Source organism: Lutjanus erythropterus, chromosome 2, assembly GCF_056507025.1.
Source record: "Lutjanus erythropterus isolate fLutEry1 chromosome 2, fLutEry1.hap2, whole genome shotgun sequence".
Classification (NCBI taxonomy): Eukaryota; Metazoa; Chordata; class Actinopteri; order Lutjaniformes; family Lutjanidae; genus Lutjanus; species Lutjanus erythropterus.
In genome coordinates this window covers 25,249,060-25,270,141 of record NC_139318.1, presented here as the reverse complement: position 1 = coordinate 25,270,141, position 21,082 = coordinate 25,249,060, and the positions used below count along the sequence as shown (strand labels likewise).

Genomic DNA, 21,082 nt, shown 5'->3' with positions numbered 1-21,082 from the left:
ATCCTTGTATCAAAAGTCATGTCAAGCAATTCAAAAATGAGAAGTATTTAGCGCCGTGCTGTCTGTGGAAATGTTGACATTTGAAATAAGGATTAGTTGTGGGCCTTGTCACAGCATCCATGCTATAGCCTAGTGGTGCCTCCCTTGAACTGACATGTACATTTGGATGGACTGCAATGACAGAAATAGTTGTGATACAGTTCTGCTTCATTTGTTTATTACTAAAATGAGTTGTAAAGCACTGTACAGTCATTTTCCACACAGTCTCTTCTTCTGAGTTTGATCATTTCACACAACAACCTCACAGTAACCCAGCTGGATATAATTTTCCTATTTAACTTGCACTGTTCACATGAGATTATTATTTATGGTCATTTCTATCAGGAAGGGTTAACTGCAGTCTGTTCAGTGTTTGCTTGAAGTATTTGGGCAGGGGGCAGGTCACGCTGATGTCTTTTTGACTGGTTCCCGGGAGTGTCACCTGCCGGGCAAGCATGTGAAGAGGAAGATGCCGGATCTTGCTCTGTTCCAGTCCAAGTTTTTCCAGCACCCGTTCTGGTAATTTCTGTGCAGCAAAAACAACAAACTTTTTATTTTTGGAGAAGACAAAAAAACTGAGCTCTTGCAGATTCTCCTATCTAATTTGTTTGATATACCTGAGTGTAAGCAACAAAAAGTCAATTTATGTTAATGACTTGAAGCAGATTTATAAAGGCACTGTCTGGGATGCCTATAGGGTAGGTTTGAGGATGCAGGAGAGTTGCCACAACCTTTCAGTCATATAATAAGACACTTAATCAATAATTGTCATGGGGGAGGGAAAGTGCAAGATTCTCATTGGCTCAGGCAGTAACAAGTACTCCTCAGCCAATAGTGTGACAGGAAATAATACAAAACACTTAAATTTGGAACACGCTGCATCACACTGTCATCTGCTGATTTGAGGTGTTAACAGCACAAAACCACACACAGCAGCTGAAGTCTGATGAATCTTTGTTTCGCCATCAACTGTAGAATAGATGTGTCTGATACAACTTGAGGTAATGTAACTATCGTCACAGGCCAGCAGGGGGATATTTAACACTGGGGACAAGTAATACCTGCAGCTCTAAACCTTAATGCAAAGCATACCTTAACAGTGATCTCTAGAGGACAGATTATGTTTATTCTTTGCTATCATGCAGTGCAGTAATCCTCAGGAATTATTTTCTCCTATCTAAGAACATCTTTAACACCAGGGAATATCTTGTGAAGATATTTTACCTGGGGTGCCAGTTTGCTCCAGTGGGAATATTTGTGGTCACCAAGAATGGGACATGTGAGAGCAAATGCCATGTGAACCCTCATCTGGTGCTTCACTCCTGTGGACACAAGAAAGCAGACAATTCAAAAATCTATTCAGTCTTCTTAAAAGAAATTTATTATTTTATTTTTTATTCATAAATTACTAATTTATTATTTAGGTTTTTCTTGTGGAAAGTCAAAAAAGCACAGTTTGTCACCAGTAAAAGGCTGAAGCTCCACCAGGCTGCAGCCACTCTTGCTGTCCAAGACTTTATATTTGGTCATTGCAGGATGGGCCTGCCGATGGGCGCGGACTTTGGTCACACCATCACCAGCATCATTCATTCTGAAAAGAGGACTTAGAGCCATCTGAAATTAAAAATGGGAGTTATGAGATTGGAGAAACTTCATTAACAGTCCTACAATAACACCAAAATCAATCACTGACACAAGGGTACAGAAAGGAAAGCAACTCTTTGCATGTGTGAAGCTAAAACAACTGTGTTCACTACTTTTATTTATAATTTAATTGACTAACAGCTTATTATTAAAGTATCTACACCACAGAAGAGACACCTTGTAGTGTGGCTGAGAGCCTGTGACCTCTCTCTGTATGATGGGAATGTCGATCACTCCTTCAGATGGCACAGGCACACCGACTGTGATGACCCTGAGTAGGAAAGGTTCATACATACACATTGGTATCACGATGTCACAATAAAGAACGCAACCTATAAGTCCTTTTTTTTTTTTTTTACTCCTATTGCACTGTATCTTACCAGTATTTTCTGTGCACTTTGTTGTGTCTGTTGAGGTTGAGTATTTGCTCCACCACTTCTTCCCTCCTGGCCAGCAGGAGAGCTCCAGTTGTTTCTTTCTCCAGAGCCAGACAGGGGATCAGCTGAGAGTCAGACTTGATCTTCATCCCATCCATCATTTTAGAGAGAACAGGAAGCACAGAGGAGATGGAGGTGACCCCAGAGTCATCTGAGAGACGACAACAACAACACAAATGTACATGCCTTTAGGTCCAGGTACTCCAACTCCAGCATGATTTGACATTTTTGTTTATATCTAATAATCTCTGTTGTACAGCCTATTCAGCAATACTAAAATGTATGTAGATGCCATCATTGGAATAGAGCCCAACTAGTGTATCAGCAGGTCAATTTTATTGGCCATTTTGGTTTATCATCAGTAATCGGTGGTAATCGTGATTATGTGATAAACACCGAGGTCTATACCAAAACAAACATGTTTTCTTTCATCTCGAGAACAATATTTTTTGGGGCAGGTTTTCTATGCGGCACAACAGTACTTCATTATAATCCTGTTTTCTCATACATTTTTCTTTTCTTTTTCAAAAAATTACGATTTAATTCTGGCCCTGCGATTTGGATATTGCACTTGGCCACACTGCGATTTTATTGCGATTAACTGTACAGCCCTAGTAAATAATATAAATTGTCTTCAGTGAACTTGTTAGCTGTTGTTGGTTTACCTCTGACAGGAATACCATAAGGTTTGTTGATGATGACTACATCTTTATCCTGGTACAGCACGCTTCTGTGAAGGTGTTTGGCCAGCACGTTAGGATGGACGTTTTGTAGCTGCAGACTGAACCGTTTCAGCTCCGTCACCCTCTTCTGTTGAGCCGAAACCGGAGCCTCTGCTGCCGCGGGTGTCTTCTTCCTCTCCTGCTGGACCTTCCTTGCCAGGTCGATCGCCCTCAGCCGGGGCTTCTCTCCCGTGTCGGAGTCCCGAGCGTGTTTAGCGGCGGCGGCCTGGCTGAAGGATGCTGCTGCCCCCGGATACCGGCGGCAGTTTTCCGGCGGTATGATACGAGAAAAGACGGTGTTCAGGCCAGATTTCCAGTCACTACACGCTATTCTTCTACAACTGTTCATTGTGAAGCAGTTGGATAGCTCACATTAGCTTGAAGTTAGAAAAACAAACTCCAGAGGAAGCATGTTCGCGGGCGTGTCTAAAGGGGAACCCTTGATTTGCAAAACTCTCGCGAGATATGTATGGGTTGTCCCTTCATTGTACGAACTAATTTTGTTTTATACTGTGTTTGAGTCAAAACAACTACTATCGCGAGATCTTCCGTGGGTCTGGGGTTCCCTTCACACCGTTTTAGATACGACCTTGGCATCAAACATCTTCCGGGCCGTACCTTTCAAAATAAAAGTGTACAAACTTCTTTTTGCAGCCAGCGTACAAACGTTAATTACACAACTAAGAAGAAAAAAGCAAGAAAAAAAAAACATTTTTTTTTTTTTTGTTTTGTTCTTTCTTTCTTTCTTTCTTTCTTTCTTTTTCTTTCTTTCTTTCTTTCTTTCTTTCTTTCTTATTCTTATTTTTTCTGCATTAAAACTGTTTGTGCAGCAAAAACTCACTTTTTCAGACTCTGCAGAGGCCTCGGCTCCTCTGTTCAGAAAACTAAATATTCTTTCAGTATATGATATAAATATTAATCAGTTATGTGTGTTTATATACAAATATTTGTTTTTGCTCTTTTCTTTACCGTTATTTATCCTTTTGTAACTTCTTTACATTTAATTCTCAAGTTATCTCATACAACACTAGACAGGTTGATCATTTTCATCTTCCTTTTTACAAAACGAAACAGGAGCAGTTTTCTCTCATACATTGTGGACTGCAGATAATGGAATACAAAACTACATGTTATTAAGAGCTCATCTACTTTAGAGATTTTTAAAAGGAAATTGGCAATGCATTTAATTCATGATGTTTAAATTTGATCTTTTTTCCTTCTTTTTGTAACATAGTGTTTTGTTTTGTTTTGTTTTTTAATATTTTGTGTTTTGTTTTGTTGTCACTGGATTATTTGTGTACTTACTGTTTTCTGGATTTCTTTCTTTCTTTTCTTTTCTTTTTTCTTTCTTCTTTTCTCTTTTTTTCTCTTTTTCTTTGCTCATTGTATGTAGTTCTGGTAGTTATTGTTTTTCTTAAATTATGTGAGTGTTGTTTTGATTAGTATTATGGTGTTCATTTGTTTGTTTTGATTTGTTTTTTCTTAAAAGGAGGGGAGGTCCCTAGTAGAAGCCTGTGGCTTCCTGACCTCTCCTGACAGCAGTCATATATTAATTTTCTTTCTTTTCTTCATTAATGTATCTTAATATGTGTGCAAATAAAAAAAGTAAAATAAAATAAAAAATAAAAAATGTCACCAAAATATTTGACAAACATCTGAAACCAGCAGAATGATGGAGAGAGATTTTTTTGTTTGTTTGTTTTTTTTATCAGAATTTTAAGTGAATTTTAAGTCCAAGAGTTTGAGTTTTCTAAGCGTTTCAAGTTTGAACAAATAAAAATTCCAGTTTTTTGCACATCTGATACTATTGCTTCAACAACTTCCTGTGATGGTGTGTCGCAATTTCCTTTTTCTCACAATAGGTACGCTTGTTTCTAACTCCTCCACTGCCTTGTGTGTTGAAGCCACTGATTGTCATTGTGATCGGGTTACGCCGCCCGACTGGTAAATAATGAGATACAAACCGAGTGTATCGTCCTTATTCTAAGTTGCCCGGTGGCTGCATGTTGTAAATAACATAAGGTTTTTATTTTTATTGTCGATTTTCCGAAAATGTGTACATTTATTTTGCGTCAGGGGTCATAAATGCTCGTGCACTGGTCGGCCAAATAAATCGCAGGCTTCATTAAACCAGGGACAGACGGAGCTGATGAGTTTTGGGTTTCATAGCATATTATTTGTATAAAACTCATGTCGCTGCAGGCATGAAGATCACAGACAGTGTGTTACGAAGTTTCAGGGTCGCCAGGATTTACAGAGAAAATTCACAGAAAGTCAACTGCGTGGATTTCAGCCCAAACGGTGAAAATGCGATATCAAGCAGCGACGATGACTGCATTGTGTTATATGACATCCAGGAAGGAAAGTAAGTGTTAAGATTATTACATTAAAAAACAAGCAGTAACTGTGTGATTAACTTTAAAACCACCACCATCCCTTCTCAAAAAAAAACCCGACCAATTTACATATCTAAACTGTTTAAATACATTTATATTAGTGTCCAACAGCTGTCGACCGATATTATGGCCCGATATTAGCCTATCGCAGCTATATCAGTATCTTTTTTTGCTTATTTGTTTCTTCAGAGCACAATGCAGATTGTTGTTATTTGTTAGGTGCATAGGCAGTATGTGTCTATTGTTTTTTTTAAATTTAAAATTAATAAAAAATGTCAATAAAAGTTTGTTTCACTGCCCTGACATATTTTGGGACTATAACATTTATTGTTAAACTTTAAAATACCTGCATCCATCAAGTGTTAGATAACCATTTTTGACGAAACTGTGCAAAAAAATGTGTGTTCATGTATATATTTTATATTATACATATTAAAGAGTATCAGCCATACATCGATATCTGCAGTTTTGTTACTCTTTAATGTCAGTATTGGCATTGCCCCAGAAGTCCGGTATTGGTTCGGTCCTTTTTTTTACATGTTCATATGTCTTTGAAAGAAGCTGTGTGGACCATGACAACCCGGCATGTTCACCTCAGGGAAACTAAAAAGTTAGTTTCCTTGGTTCACTCTGGTTCATCGTGTGATCAGTCATTCTGTCCTTTCTCAGACCTAAAAGGACCCTGTACAGTAAGAAGTATGGAGTAGACATCATCCGCTACACACATGGAGACACACAGACGGTGGTCTACAGCTCCAATAAACTGGATGGTAAGAACTCAGTACTACCAGCTGTCAGCTATGGACCAAAAAATCCAAACAAAATGTTAAACAAAAGTTAAATACATGTGTTCTACTCAATTTTTGTAACTAGAATGCGGTTTTGTGTCTTGTAGATACCATCCGATACCTGTCACTCACTGACAACAAGTACATCAGATATTTTCCAGGTCACACTGCAAGGTGAGTGAAAGCAGATCAGTGTAGTGGATAGGACAGCAACTAACAATTATTCTCATTGTTGATTAATCTGTGGATTATTTTCTTGATTAATCAATTATTTGTTTGGTAAATAAAATCTCAGAAAATGGGGAAAGATCTTGATCATTGTTTCTCAAAGCCCAAAGTGACATCTTCAAATGTCTTGTTTTGTCCACAGCCGATAATATCCTGTTTGCCGTCATAGAGGACTAATTAAAGCAGAAAAGTATTCAAATAAACCTTAAAAATGGGCTGTTTGTACCCAAGAAGCTATGTTGGGAATAAAATATACACAACTCCTTCTAAATGCTTGTTGGATGGAGAAATGTTAAATTTATACCAGCCATTTGTTCTGTGACACTTATTTACTTTTTTCCCTTTAATCCATTAAAACCAAGAAGTTACAATTTGTTTTTTGTTTTTGTTTTTTCTATTAGATTAAATTCCATCCAAATTGTCACAAAAAGTAGGCCTACAGTTTTATAATTTCACCTTCTTCTGTGAAATGAGGTACTAATCTATCCATTATATGTGTTATCCTATTTTTTGGTGATTACAGATATGGAAACAAATACTTTTACACTGATAAATGTGAAAGTTGTATTCTTAAAATGCATTACTGAACAGCATAAAGATGGAATACTTACCTCTTTCACAGCCACCAGTTCTTTATAGGCACCATTAAGTTTCACTTTGTCTTATCTGGTCTTTTCATGTCATGTTTTACCTGTAAAATGCTAGTTTATTCCTTAATGTTTCAAGTGTAAATAGACAGCTTTTTTCTTTAACTTATTCTTATGAAGTGGATGTTGATTGTGGAGTGTAATAGCTATCGAGTAATGACACCATCCACATTTCGATTGGTTCACTGTAAGCCTCACATTCCCTATGTAGTTATTTCTGCCATCAGGCACCATTTACATCTCATCAGTGACTTTGTTTCTTCTGTGACATTTTCTTTTCCTCAGAGTTATTGCTCTCTCCATGTCACCAGTGGATGATACGTTTATCTCGGGCTCGTTGGATAAGACGATCCGGATCTGGGACCTGCGATCTCCAAACTGTCAAGTGAGTCGTCCGCAAACAGGCTGGAAAATGACACTTCCTCTGTTCTCTGTTGTCTGTGGGCACTTACTCAAATGTGTGATTACACCTGCTGCTGCTACAACTGTTAACACTTTAGATCAAGACTTTCCAGATAACTGCACATCAAGGTATCAGCTGTTACCAAACCCCTGTTTTGTAATTTTTTTCATAATAAGCATTTGTCTTGTGACCACTGGGTGTCTCCAGACCTGCTTTATGAACCACTGCTACACATGGATCTTCTCTTTCAGATGTAAAACTGGACCAACAAACAGTAGTTGCAAACAATATTGCACAATATTATAATATAAACAAAGACTACATGGAAGGAGAGACATTATGATAAACAATGCATGACACAAAGACCAGTCATTGATTAGGAAGGCTGAAATATGGTGGTAAAATCCACACTTCTGATTTCAACATCTCACTCTTTGTCTTTGGACTTATTTGTGTATGTGTGTGTGTGTTTCAGGGTTTGACTAATCCACTGGGCAAACCTGTGTGTTCCTTTGACCCTGAAGGGCTGATATTTGCTGCAGGGGTGGAATCGCAAGCCATTAAATTATACGACCTTCGTGCTTTTGACAAGGTAAATGCAAATTAGTTGCGCGGGTGTGCGTGGGGGAGTAGATCTTCACACACCTACTCATAATGTATATAATCTCTCTGTGAAAAGGGTCCCTTTGCCTCGTTTGAGACGAGGTTTAATCGCGTCTGTGACTGGACTGGACTGAAATTCAGCAACGATGGGAAACAGATTCTCATCTCCACCAATGGAGGGATGATTCGCATCCTGAATGCTTTTAATGGATCGGTGCTGCACACTTTTTCTGTAAGAGACATAAACATTGCCAGAAAACTGAATTGCATCTGTCTTGTATTAATATGATTGTTTTTAAGTAGCTGAAGGTGTTTCCTGTCTTTGCTGATTTTGAGGGCTATAACAACAGTAAAGGCATCTCCCTGGAGGCGTGCTTCACTCCTGACTCGCAGTTCGTCATGATTGGTGAGTCTAAACACCTATTTTTACATGAAGATCAAAATTTAAAAGACTTTTCTCTGATTTAATTTAAAAGAGTGACAATGTGTTTTGCCTGTAGCCTCTTCTAGTTCACTCGACTAAATTATATGAAAACTCACAGGTGTGATACATACATACGGGTCACATAACTAATTATTACAAGTGTTCCAGTGTTTCTTTAAAGCTGAACATTTATCAAAAACATGATAATAATGTTACACAAAATTTAAGATTTTAAAATACACAGTGTGGTTAATATTACACAAAAGTTACACCATTTTACATAATTTTAACTTAATCAGGAAACTAATTAATATCTCTCCCTGCGACCCCACATTACCCGCGCAGAGAGATATAAGTTAATATTTTCATGTCACTGAATAGAACTCAAATCCTTTGCTTCATTAAGTCCATGGGGTTCAATTTCTTTCATAAATCTAAAGTGCCTCTCTTCTTAAGAGCTGGTTATTCAAGTAACCCCCTCTTGGATTTTTACTGGCTCTGCATGGGGAGTTCTGTCCACCTGTATTTTATGTTTTGGTTTCTTCCTGTGCGATCTGTGTTAAAGTGTGTCTTGTTGCAGGGTCAGAGGATGGGAGAGTCCATGTCTGGAGCACTGAGAGCGGGATGAAGGTGGCTGTGCTGGACGGGAAACATCCAGGACCCATCAACACTCTGCAGTTTAACCCCAGATACATGACGTTTGCTAGTGCCTGCACTAACATGGTGAGATCAAACACATCACATCAGTGACTCATGTACAGTAGCAGCTGCTGGACAAACTGCTCATTTGTAATCGTTTTCTTCTCTTAACAGACATTTTGGCTGCCATGTGTTGATGACTTATAGAGGGACGTTGCCAAAGTGAGTCCACGTTGTCAAACACATCACGATCATGCAGTGTTGTTGGATACCTCCATGTGTTAGACTGCCTTTTCTGGCCTGATACAAACTTCATGGCCTCATAGTTTTTTTTAAGAGAAAAAAAAAGCTTTTTTTTATACTTACAGTTGCACTTTTTACTTCCAGTATTTTAGAACTTATGGAAGGCTGTGCAGCTGTGATTTAATCGCACATACCTTGTGTTAAAAATAGTTTTGTTTTTAACACAATTCAGGTGCATTACATTCTGTTAATATTTTTATCCTGTACCTTGATATTTAATCTATAATTTTACCGATTATCAGTGTTTTTAAAGTTTTAAAAGACTGTTCAGCAGTTTCAAAATCCCCAAATTTTTACGCAATTCAGGTACATTCCATTCCATTAAAATCTAACCCACATCTAGGCTAATTTTATTTATATTACTTTAGATATTTCATGTATCATTTTATTATCACTGTTTTCACTGTTCAGATATTTGGAAATAAACAGTTTCACATTAAATAAGATTTACTTCCTTTTTTGACATACATTTATCATCAGATAAACCTTGATATACAGCATGAGGGCTTTTACTAATGATTGTTGTGGTTATCAATAAATCACAGTTTTTTTTTACTAACTGTTTCATCTATAACATGTCAGAGAATTTCCTAAAACCCAAGGTGACTTCTTCCCTTTGCATTTTTTTGTCCAACAGTCCAAAATCCAAAAGACATTTAGTTTACTATCACATAAGAAAAACAAAAGCAAAAAATCTTCACAACTGAGAAGATGAAACTTGGTAAAGTTAGATGCCTTTTCTTGTTTTTCTATTGATTGACTAATCAGGTGTATGAGCCATGTTTCCTCTCAAAGTACCTGGAAATTTTAACTCCCACGAACTACATTTCAAGGCACTGAAAGTTTTCTCCTGTCTGTTCTTGTCTGTGTTTCCACCTTGAAGATTGGGTTCTTGCACTTTTTGTAAGGACATTCCCCCTGAGCAGGGACTTAATGGGGGGCAAAATAAAGTTCCCAAGACTTAATTTAGACTCTGGTCCCTGTGGTGAAAATGCAACCATACAGTACCACAGTGGGCACATTTACTTTGAAAATTTAAGTTTTTCCCTATTTCTACAATATGAAACAGCCAATAATTGACATTAGTACAACTACAAGTCCCTCATTGTATATGAATAAGTACAGCCTTAAACATGGTGAATAGAGTCTTTATAGATGTGTCTTTAATAGATAATTATAGGATTAGTGTATCGGTGGATCTCTCAACAATGACACTTACATGAGCTCACTTAACAGAAGTTCACTCAGTCAGTAAACCAATCTGTGAACACACACAAGCGAGCGTGAGAGAAACACAGACAGTTTTAATCTAATTGATGATTGCGTGTGCTTCTTTTTTTTTTTTCTTCTGTGCACATAAAGTGTGTCTTCCTGAAGTGGAGGAGGGGGGTGGGAGGTTCTGTTGAATAATGTATAGACGCTTGGGTTGTGTACTCACCACTGAGTGAATAATGGATGATCCCATCACAGGTAACCTCACAGGTACACACTTATCTTTCTCTCACCTACCTCCGTGTGGGTGTGTGGGCAGCAAAGGATGCGTGGAAGGAGAGATGAAGGAATAACAGGTGATAGTTCAAGGATTTGGCACTTTTTTCACCCTCGCTCACTCCTGCCTACTATACCCACTGTATACACTGTGCTGATGAGTTTGTTTTCATCAGTGTCCAGTAATGGCCCCATTAGTACTGACTGCAGCAGCCAACTCTACTAGTGTACACACAAGTCATTTGGAGCTTTTTACCTCACGCTTTGTGATAAAAGGTGTTTATATCGTGGCATGAGAAACCTCATATTCTCATATTTTAATAGTGTGCAGTGGTATATCTACATTTCTTGGCACATCATCAGTATCAGCAGATAAAGGCTTTAAAATGAGATCATATTGGCTCAAAATGTCAATATTTCTGCCTCTAAGATGATGCTTTATTTATGCTCACATGACAGGAATCAGTCTGCAATGTGGAGGTTTTTTTGAAGTGTCTTAAGCAGATATCAAAGTTGCTGTTATGATTGCTCATGGTCTGTCATGTTGCCCATCTTAAGAACAGTCATTCCGATTATTTGATGAACAGAAAGCGAAAAGAAAACCTCTCAGCTTCAGTTTTCCTATTTTCCCCAGTGAATGTGTCAGTTTGGTAAAGTGTTGTATTTTATTTTGGAAAGTGCTGCATTCTATTCTGATAATTGTGTTTTATTTTGCAAAGCATCGTCTTTTATGTGTGCATCTGCCAGTGGCCCATCGTGATAAGACTAGACAAATTAATCATTTAATTCCAATAGAGACTTGATAATGAAAATATGTCCTCGTACCGGTGTAGGGATCGGCAATATTGGGTATCGGGTCCATCCTATTCTAACCTTGTCATTAAATATTAATGGTAACGTTGGCGATCAAAACGCACAAAGGTACTGATCACAAATACTTGAAACCTCCCCCTTATTGGTCCATTGATCAATGTTGAAATGAAGTAGTCAGATTCTTGATTGGTGTCACATTTCTGTGAGCAGGTGGCTGGAATTTGAGATGATGCCTGAGCTGATCAGTCACTCTGTGAATGAGTGAATAAATGTCGTTACATGTGGTGCCCTGACAGCATCTGAAAACACTGTACTGACCACTGATGTCGGGAGCACTGGGTTTCTATATAGCCAGGTGTCCCCCTCCCACACAGTGCAGACCAGTACAGAACAGGACAGTATGTGACCTGGGAGACGCTCCCCCACCAAGACTTTTAAAGTTGTGGTCATCGATACGCGGGGAGTTTTAGATCAGTGGTTAGGGTGGCATATCCACTGACAGGCCTGTTATTACTCATCAGCCACAGTTCCGCAGATTGTGTTTCAAGTGTTAGAGGAATCTCCCGAGTCACCCTCGAGGCGTTTATGTCACTGGTGCGCGTGGGTCCATCTGTCTGCCATCAGTGTAGAGGCAGCCTACCCGCTGAGCAAGAAGAGCGAGGACACAGAGACCTGGACCTGGTCCTTCTTGCATGAGAGGAGAGTGAAGCGACTGCCAAAAGATGTCACACCAAACTGGAATTAACGGTAAGCTCTTTTTTTAAAAAAGGAAAACTCTAGATTAAAGCAGAGTGTTTTTGTGAAATAGTCTCCATATTCAATTTAGGTGCTTTCTAAATTTTCTTGTACCCTTTTGAGCTCTTCCATGACATGTAAAACATCTTTGCAACTTCACTAATAATCTTCTCTGATATCCTTAAAAAAAAGACTTACGATCTTCTTGAAGTGGTCCTTTAACTTCACTGACTTTATATAAATGATTGTGGACTGTAAAGGCAACACATCTGAAAAATTTAAGCCTCTAAATGACTAATTCACAGTTAAATGTCTGTCTTCTGTGTGACTACAGAAATCAGTATGTTTAACACCTACAGGAATTTATAGATACTTCAAGAGATACCTATATACGTGTGTTATGGCATTTGGTAATTGGAGCGTAGGGGGACAGGTTGGCAGAAGCGTACCTCTCTCACCTTTCTCACCTGCTCTTACATCATTTATGAGGCCGCTGTGTTTGGTAACCATGGCAAGGGAGGGGGAGGGAGTTCAATAAATAGCTGAATCTAGTTTTCGGTATCAAACTACCGCTCATGGGTTTGAAAATGTAGGGACTTATGGGGTTGTTTCATCCCTCAGACCCAACTTTCTCAGAGGTTCTTTGGTGCATGTTTGGTCCCCAGTCTGAGTCTCTGTAGGTGATGGCGTGACTATTTGGCAGTGGATCAAATTTTCTCCCTGAAGTGGAGTCTCAGGTTCTTACCTACCCAATTCTGTGTCTCACTTGCTTTCAACCCCCCATCTTCAGTTTTGACTTGTCTGCCTTATATCTGGTTACTGTAGCAACATCTGAGCTGAAAGAGTTTCTGGCCCGAGCGAGGGGAGGTGCCATCAGAATAATGAAGATTGTCATCAGAAACGGTAAACATGACATGTTCCTTGTGTTTGGAGTGACAGGACGCATGAGAGCTTTCAGCTGAACTGATCCACGTTTTTGTTTGTCTGCAGAGGAATTGGTGTTAGATTGGTTCAGAGAGCCGGCACAGAGCTGGGACAAGGATTACGATCAGTTCGTGCTCCCTCTGCTCACGCCTCAGGAGCCCTGCTACATCCTCTACCGCCTGGACTCCCAGAATGCACAGGGATACGAGTGGATCTTCATCGCCTGGTCACCTGACCAATCACCAGTAAGTCTGAAGAGGCTATGTCAATCAGCCACGGTTTAAAATTTAGTCATTTTAAGTCTATAGCTAAAAGTATTATGATTAAAAACAAAACAAAATATGTCTGAACTGACTATTCTGTGCTTAAAAAAACAATATAAGCAGGATACCATGAAAAAAATTAAACCAAACAAAATTAAATTTTTCTGTAAAACTAAACTAAAGGTAACATTTTAACAATATTTTCCATAGGCAGGCATTAAAACAGATGTTCACACTTAGATTGTAATTGTCATTTAAGAAAAATAGTACCAATGACCTCAATTAAAAACATATTTACAATTTAACTTTTTTTATTCTATTAAAATTTTCTCAAGAAAAGACACCAAAACATACTGTGTAGATCTGCTCCTTTAAAGGTAAAACACTTACATAATACAATGAGATACACGATATGTTTAAATTAAATGATAATTATTGTAAACATGGATCCAATTCATATCAACATTCATGTCCCCAGTTCAGTCATTTGTCCACAGTTGTTATCCAGGTTAACTCTTAGAAATTCCAACAATTTCTTCCACCTCTGCAGAAAACTGCTTCTTTTACTTTATCTCTAAAAGTACATGCATCTGTAGTTCCTAGGCAGGTAACAAAAACAAAAACATTACAAATGGCAATGTGCAAATACAAACTTACAACACACAGGTATAGTGTTCGATTTTTCCATGACATCAAAGATCCATACTTACATTTTTTTAAAAAAACATTTTTATTTTTGTTAATATGGTATTCACAACATCTGCCTTAAACATATTCAAAATATATGTTCTGCAGCTACATCATTCCACCTTTAAAGAAAAGTTAAGCATAAGAAACGTTCTTGATGAGTTATTATTTATATGCTATTACACACCTGGCATAAACACATTCAGCCTGTGTGTTCTGTGGTTGTATCATTCTACTTTTAAATTACAATTAATACCACAAAAAATATTAAAACAGATCACAAACCGAATAAAGATCATTTTGTACATGAGCATGTCAAACTTCGATATAAGGTGAGCACAGAAAAACTTTGTGAAACTGAGAAAACAGCCTTTTAGTGTCAAACTTTACACAAACATCACTCTGCATGGTGAAGCTCAAATATCCAAACAATAAGCAAAGCTTTGAGTTCATTGGTTCATTAAAAACTACCAGACCCTCACTAAACACAGGTCACAAAAATGCTAAAACCAGAAATGCATTTGACGACTATAAGAAACCATAACAAGCGTAGTTCATGTTCATTACATCCTCCTGTCTGTCCCGGCACCCATTAGGTGAGGCAGAAGATGGTGTATGCAGCCACTCGTGCCACGCTGAAGAAAGAGTTTGGAGGAGGTCACATTAAAGATGAAATGTTTGGCACAGTCGAGGTGAGTAAAGACCCTCCAGCATGACGACTGATCAGTGATCAGTGATCACAAAAAGGACATACATACATTAGCCTTAATAGTTTGTTGTTCAAATAACCTTGTGACAAACATTTCTTCCATGACATTGATAATTGTACATTGCTTTAAGACAAAGAATATATCTAATTATGTCAGACATACTCTTTATTGCCAAGAACACTAAAGACAACAAACAGACTGATCAGTGAACCTTTAGCTGCTGGTGATTGAGAACCACCCTGTTTGTGTGTGTATGTGCGTGTGTTTGTTTTGCAGGAAGATGTGTGCTTCCAGGGATACCTGCGACACATGTCCTCCTGCTCCTCCCCGGCTCCGCTCACAGCAGCCGAGCAGGAACTACAACGAATTAAAGTAACAGAGGTAGAATTTAATAAGCTGGCTGAGTATAATATAACCCACTTTAGATCACCAGAGGCCCCACAATACGATAATATTATCATTTCAAACATTTTGCGATATGCAGAGTATTGCAATAACATGCATTGCAATATAATGTAGTTTATTAACCTCTGTTTTTTTTCTAATAAGATAAAGTTTTCAATCTGTTCATAGCACTTCAATAACTTTTATTGTAACAGAATGGGATTTAACAATTAGATAGACTAAGACATTCATAAAAATCTACCAACCCCACTGACTGTGAACTCAAAACTGCACCATCTAGTGGGCTGAAAAAACAATAGATTTTACTGTTTTAGTATCAAAAAGTTTAATCCTCGTTTGCAATATTAATAATTTGTATAATGAATATTGATACCCAGCATATTGGCGTATGAATAGGATATTGCCATACCATGCTGTATCATTTTTTTCCTCACACCGTTAATACTTAATGTGTTTTGTTTGTTATTTGTACTCACCCTGTGTATTTCTACTCTTTTCCTACAGGACAAAGTTGTATGGGTAAGTAGAATTTTTTCATGATACAAAACCATCTGTGTGCATGTAGAAGAGAGAGGAGGAGAGATTTTAAAACCGTCTCTTATGTCCACAGGATGAACGTAGACGAATTGGAACTCCAACAGCACGAGCGAGGGTTTGTGATGATCTGTTTTAGTCACTGTTTCATTTTCTGTCACGTGTTATAACACATCGGCACTGAGTTTTCTGTGTTTTTATTCTTATCCTGCAGGTTACAATGGAGTTTGGCTTAGACAAAAGGGCACAGACTCTTCAAGGTCTTGCATTCCCGTTACAAGAAGAGGCCAAACGAGCTCTGCAGCAACTCAAGCAGAGACGCATCAACTACATACAGTTGGTGAGCCTGGACAGAAAAGCTTTATCATTAATTACACAGCTTGCAAAATGTGACATTTTTCCTGTAAACAAAAACAAGCTGTCGGGATCTATTTTTGAAACAGACTGTCTATCAGTGTTTGTCAGTGAAATTGGTTGTGCATGACCTGACCCCTGAACAAAGCCTGTTTGTGTATGTTGTGTCGCAGAGGCTGGATGTAGAGAAAGAGACCATTGAGCTGGTTCACACCAAACCTACAGAGACCCAGGAACTTCCCTACAGGATTCCCACAGATTCACCCAGATACCACTTCTTCATCTTCAAACATTCCCACCAAGGACAGTTACAGGAGGCGCTGGGTCAGTCACTACACAAGCTCACTCGCTGTAGTTAAAGATGATATCAGGGCTGCAATTAGTGATTATTTACCCAAAATTTTCACATGTAATCGTTTAGTCTATAAAATGTCAAAAAAAAGTGAAAAATGTTCATCACATTTTCTGAAAATCCAAATAACATCTTCAAATTGTTTCTTTTATCCAACCAACAGCCCAAAACCCAACATTTATTCATCAGTAGGCTGAAGAATAAAATGTCTTCAACTATCTTCAATAAGTAAATAAATAATTTTAAATAATAATAATAAATCCATTGTGCAGGAGATATGAGCGGCATCCTCTGTGGCACGAGCGCTCAGGCTAATTGTCACACACACTAGGTCAGTACTGTATCTGGTCTGATAATGGCCATAAATGCCCTGGCAAGAGATGCACAACCTATGAAAAAGGAAAACTCCAGTTAAAAATGTATTGTTGGTGAAAAGAAGGAAATGGGATAATAAATATCAATGTTAATTTTCTTTAGGCTACAGCGGCTGTGAATGTTCACTTTCATTTGGCTGCAACAAGGCTACAATAAATTTATGTTTAATCACAGTGTTTTTCTGCATCCAGGATTATTGAATGAAAATAAAAAGAAATGCATTCCCCAAACAGCTCATGAGAAATTACATTAAATGAGATTGTTTCCTCCTCACCACAGTAACAGCAGCCCTCTGTGCACAACACTGGGCTGATTGGCACCTTCCTTTCAAATATATTATATACAGATGCAGTCACAGTCACCAAAATTATTTTCAAGCTTGGTAAATCACAGTGTGTGTGCTAAAGTAACCTACAGGGGAGAAATGCCCCATATTGCATATTTATTATGGCAAACGTACTAAACAGACAGTGTGTGTTGTCTTGCACATTTGAAAAACGCTATCCTCAGTACACACCATAAGTAGATCAGCTTGTACATGCCATGTCTGCCAGGTATACAAACAGCTAAGCTAACTTTAGCACTGGATTTAGCTCAGGTCGTAAACTGTATGATTCACAAATTTTGTAGCATGATCCGGCTTTTGATACTTTATCATATATTTGCTATGCATTACATTTATTACTGAGATTGTGGCTTTTAATGTTGTGTTATAGAGTTTTGTGGAACTCTGAAACACGTTTCTTCCATCACTCTCAGACATCTCTAGAAGGGAACCCTTGATTTGCGAAACTCTCGCGAGATTTGCACACATTGTTTTTTCATTGTGCACATTGTCCGAACATTAAAATTATCACTCTCATAAGGTCTTTTGCAGGTCTGGGGGTCCCTTAACCACTTTCTCCCTCCTTTGCTTGTGCTGCTTCCATTAATCTATGGTTGCTTCTTGCTACATCATCACATGCAACCAATCCCATCGGTTGTGCTTTGAAAAGTCAGAGGCAAATGAGGTCAAAGTTCACTGCAGATTTGCCCCTCAGTGGTGCACCAGCACAGAGCGGTTTTTTTGCTGATCATGTGTGGGGGGCCCTTAAGTGTCTGAAACAGGTTTATGTGTCATAAGTCAAACAGCTTTATATATGAATCAGCTGTTTTATTGACTACTGTGTGTTTCTTCCAGTGTTCATATACTCGATGCCAGGGTACACCTGTAGCATCAAAGAACGGATGTTGTATTCCAGTTGTAAGAACAGGCTACTGGATGAGGTGGAGAGAGACTACCAGCTGGAGGTCACCAAAAAGGTACAGGTCACCCAAATCTGTTGTGATGACAATAAATGCTTTAGTTCTAAGGTCATCGTATCCATTATTTTATGTATTATTGTGTGTGTGTGTGTGTGTAGATGGAGATAGACAGTGGTGACGGCCTGACAGAAGACTTCCTGTACGAGGAGGTCCACCCAATGGAGCACACCCTGAAGCAGGCCTTTTCCAAGCCCCGTGGACCAGGAGGCAAGAGGGGCAACAAACGCATCATCAAGGGTGCAGGGGAGAATGGGGAAGAAAGTTAGACATTATACACACACATGCACATAGCACATTATACACACAAGCACACAGGCAAAACAACACAATATCTATGAATTTACTTGTTATTTGACTGCTTAGCTTCTAGCTATTTCTTCTTTTTACTTGCGGACACAGATTTCACACTGAAAACAGGACAAAACAGATCCACCATGAAGCAGAATTCATAGAATGAAAGATGTGAACAACGGGACCGTTTGTATTCGAGCCTGACTGGGCTGGTTGGCTGATATGTGGACTCGGGATATCACGAAACCCTAAATTTAGGAGTTGATACCAATACCCGTGAAGTTACATAATTCTCAATCATTCGACAGCAAGCTAAAAAACAAAAACAGAATAATAAATCCTGTGTACATATTCTGATCACAGATGACACAAATTGAATGGTAAGGATGACAGTAGCCCACCACTAAAAGCTATGGTTTCACTACATCAGCCAAAACACGGTAGCCTTTAGCATTTAACCACAGCAAACATCATAGAACATAGTGGAGAACACAGCAATGGCAGCTTAGTAACATATATTTTAAGATACGTAATGAATTTGATATTAACATGAAGTGAAACTCACTCACTCACACTATGATGCAACCACTTCCTCTTTCTGTCTGAAAAGTTCAATGGCACTATTTGCATACTCGTTTTTGCAAATTTGTTATCAATCCCTAATGATCTTCCTCAAATGCAAAGTACTTCCATTCACTAGTTCTTCTGCCTTTCCTTTGGTTAAATAGAGGCAGAGCTGTCGCTATAGCTGCACTTGTTGTCATCTTCAAAGTGTTGTTGACAACATCTATCAGCACGGACGCACGGAAACAAAATGGAAGACCCATCTTTTGGTTTATGAAAATTTATTTAAATTTCATCATAAATGACAACATGTCAAAGTAATGATTACATGTCAGTATTTTGAGGTAGATTCTTATAATGTAATAATGAATGTACAAAGTTTTAATTCTTCTTAAACCCTTCATATCCACCCGTGTGTCATTGATGACAGTATATAGTGCAGTCAAACCTTTTTTTCAAACCTAAATAACTTTATATTGAGTTGTAGCAGAGATCCAAAGCTTTGCAGCTTATTTACCTCTGATCAAGTGTGGGTACCTTTAGCACAAAGACCGGTAACAGAGGGGAGTCTGGCTTTGTCCAAAGATAACAAAATCTGCCTACCAATGCCTTCAGATAAAAACTGGATGAAAGACATGTATAAAATATATATATAAAGTGCTATTTTATATATGAAAGCTATATTAATTCACTTACATTTGCCAATTACTGTACAAATTTAAGGCATTATTTCCCATCTGATTTGCTTTCTGTCACTGCTCTCTATGTTAGGGAATTATTCCACTTTTTTTACCATTTCACCATTGATTCAGCCACTCACAATCATTGGGAAACGACTATGAAATTTCTGCTTTAAGGTGGATTACCCTTTATATCGCCTAGGCCCAGGCTTATACTGTGTCCATTGTTCACTCTTAGCCACATGCAAATTCATCCACGTCACATTTACAGTTGCCTTCGTCAGTCCACCTGAGCAAGGTTTGACTACACTCAACTGAAGGCTGTTGTTTTACATGGTCCTACAATAAAATATTTTCTTTATTTTTTTAGTGTCTGTGCCCTCATTTGTGTGTGTGTGTACATGCATGTTTGATATCCTATAGTCATGCAGGTCAGCAGCAGCAGCAACAGCAGGGATCACAGCACAGCAGTAGAGGTCAGTTTGTTGTGTGTGTGTGTGTGTGTGTGTGTGTGTGTGTGTGTTTTCCAGGAAAGCTCTCTACCCAGAAGCCTTCAGCTGTGCAGTTCTGCTGCTTTCATACCTCACGGGAAAGACCGTTGATGTGAACATTTTTTCTTGGAAACACAGTTCAGGGCTGAATAGCAGCTTTCAAGTGGTCATTATCTGTGTGCATGGGAACTGTTGGGTGGGTGATGATGAACCTTGACTTTGTGAAGACACACTGACTTCTGACACGACCCAGTTCAGTTAAATTCCAGGAAAACAAACCAACTGGTTTGCACGACACAGGTGATTTTCTTCATGGTTACATAACAAGAAATAATCACAGGCTGAAAAAATATTTTTCAGAGAATGAAGGGGAGAAGGGAGACAAAGACACTTTAAAGGAATTAAACGAGCATTTGGATGTTAATATACAACAGTGTTTGGTTTACTGAACAATATTATTAAGTGACATTAATTTTGCTGAAAGTAACCTATAAATATAAAGTCAGACATGACGGTACTGAAACCATACAAGCGTGCAATACAGATTTATAAAGGCTGAAAAATGGTATTTCCCTTGCATGCAAATGCAGCGTTAAACACGTTATTGCCGGCAGCTGCATCAAGACAGACAGAGGCACGCCAAACATTACCGGAAGTACTGCTATTTCCCTACAAAATAAAAGGTTGGAAACCATGAGTGACAAAACAACAAAATTATGTTTAAAGCACTATCAATCAATCAGATTTTATTTTATAGCTTTTTCATACAAACAAAATGTAACAAAGTGCTGTACACAATAAAACACACATACGCACAACATACATAAATGATTTTGTA

The 21,082-nt window shown here is 38.3% G+C and overlaps 3 protein-coding genes across 3 annotated transcripts; 2 read left to right on the top strand and 1 right to left on the bottom strand.

Annotated features, from left to right (window-relative positions):
- Positions 1–195: 195 nt before the first annotated feature.
- Positions 196–3,296, bottom strand: rpusd4 (RNA pseudouridine synthase D4). The gene is made up of 6 exons (XM_084734560.1): positions 2,786–3,296; positions 2,064–2,271; positions 1,861–1,954; positions 1,503–1,653; positions 1,264–1,361; positions 196–565 (listed from the first exon to the last, which is right to left on the bottom strand). Exons 1-6 carry the CDS (start codon positions 3,189–3,191, stop codon positions 362–364), a joined length of 1,161 nt encoding a protein of 386 aa, XP_084590686.1. The 5' UTR covers positions 3,192–3,296; the 3' UTR covers positions 196–361.
- A 1,702-nt stretch (positions 3,297–4,998) lies between these two features.
- LOC146331696 (WD repeat-containing protein 82-like) lies at positions 4,999–9,692 on the top strand. Its single transcript, XM_084734548.1, has 9 exons — positions 4,999–5,207; positions 5,908–6,008; positions 6,134–6,200; positions 7,187–7,286; positions 7,780–7,896; positions 7,984–8,139; positions 8,244–8,313; positions 8,912–9,054; positions 9,145–9,692. Exons 1-9 carry the CDS (start codon positions 5,047–5,049, stop codon positions 9,175–9,177), a joined length of 948 nt encoding a protein of 315 aa, XP_084590674.1. The 5' UTR covers positions 4,999–5,046; the 3' UTR covers positions 9,178–9,692.
- A 1,721-nt stretch (positions 9,693–11,413) lies between these two features.
- On the top strand, positions 11,414–18,835 carry twf2b (twinfilin actin-binding protein 2b). The gene is made up of 11 exons (XM_084734536.1): positions 11,414–12,321; positions 13,135–13,212; positions 13,300–13,478; positions 14,780–14,875; positions 15,170–15,274; positions 15,803–15,817; positions 15,909–15,950; positions 16,047–16,172; positions 16,360–16,510; positions 18,094–18,215; positions 18,317–18,835. The coding sequence occupies exons 1-11, from the start codon at positions 12,297–12,299 to the stop codon at positions 18,482–18,484; spliced, it is 1,107 nt and encodes a 368-aa protein (XP_084590662.1). The 5' UTR covers positions 11,414–12,296; the 3' UTR covers positions 18,485–18,835.
- Positions 18,836–21,082: the final 2,247 nt, after the last annotated feature.

Excerpts from the sequence above, each read along its gene's own strand:
- twf2b (XM_084734536.1), top strand. The coding sequence starts at position 12,297 with ATGTCACACCAAACTGGAATTAACG. Across the intron at positions 13,479-14,779 it reads GGTCACCTGACCAATCACCA|GTGAGGCAGAAGATGGTGTA; the intron begins GTAAGTCTGAAG and ends GGCACCCATTAG. Across the intron at positions 16,173-16,359 it reads GCATCAACTACATACAGTTG|AGGCTGGATGTAGAGAAAGA; the intron begins GTGAGCCTGGAC and ends GTTGTGTCGCAG.
- LOC146331696 (XM_084734548.1), top strand. The coding sequence starts at position 5,047 with ATGAAGATCACAGACAGTGTGTTACGAAGTTTCAGGGTCGCCAGGATT. Across the intron at positions 8,314-8,911 it reads CTCGCAGTTCGTCATGATTG|GGTCAGAGGATGGGAGAGTC; the intron begins GTGAGTCTAAAC and ends GTCTTGTTGCAG. Across the intron at positions 9,055-9,144 it reads CTAGTGCCTGCACTAACATG|ACATTTTGGCTGCCATGTGT; the intron begins GTGAGATCAAAC and ends TTCTCTTAACAG.
- rpusd4 (XM_084734560.1), bottom strand. The coding sequence starts at position 3,191 with ATGAACAGTTGTAGAAGAATAGCGTGTAGTGACTGGAAATCTGGCCTG. Across the intron at positions 2,272-2,785 it reads TTATGGTATTCCTGTCAGAG|ATGACTCTGGGGTCACCTCC; the intron begins GTAAACCAACAA and ends GTCGTCTCTCAG. Across the intron at positions 1,654-1,860 it reads GCTCTCAGCCACACTACAAG|ATGGCTCTAAGTCCTCTTTT; the intron begins GTGTCTCTTCTG and ends TTTTAATTTCAG.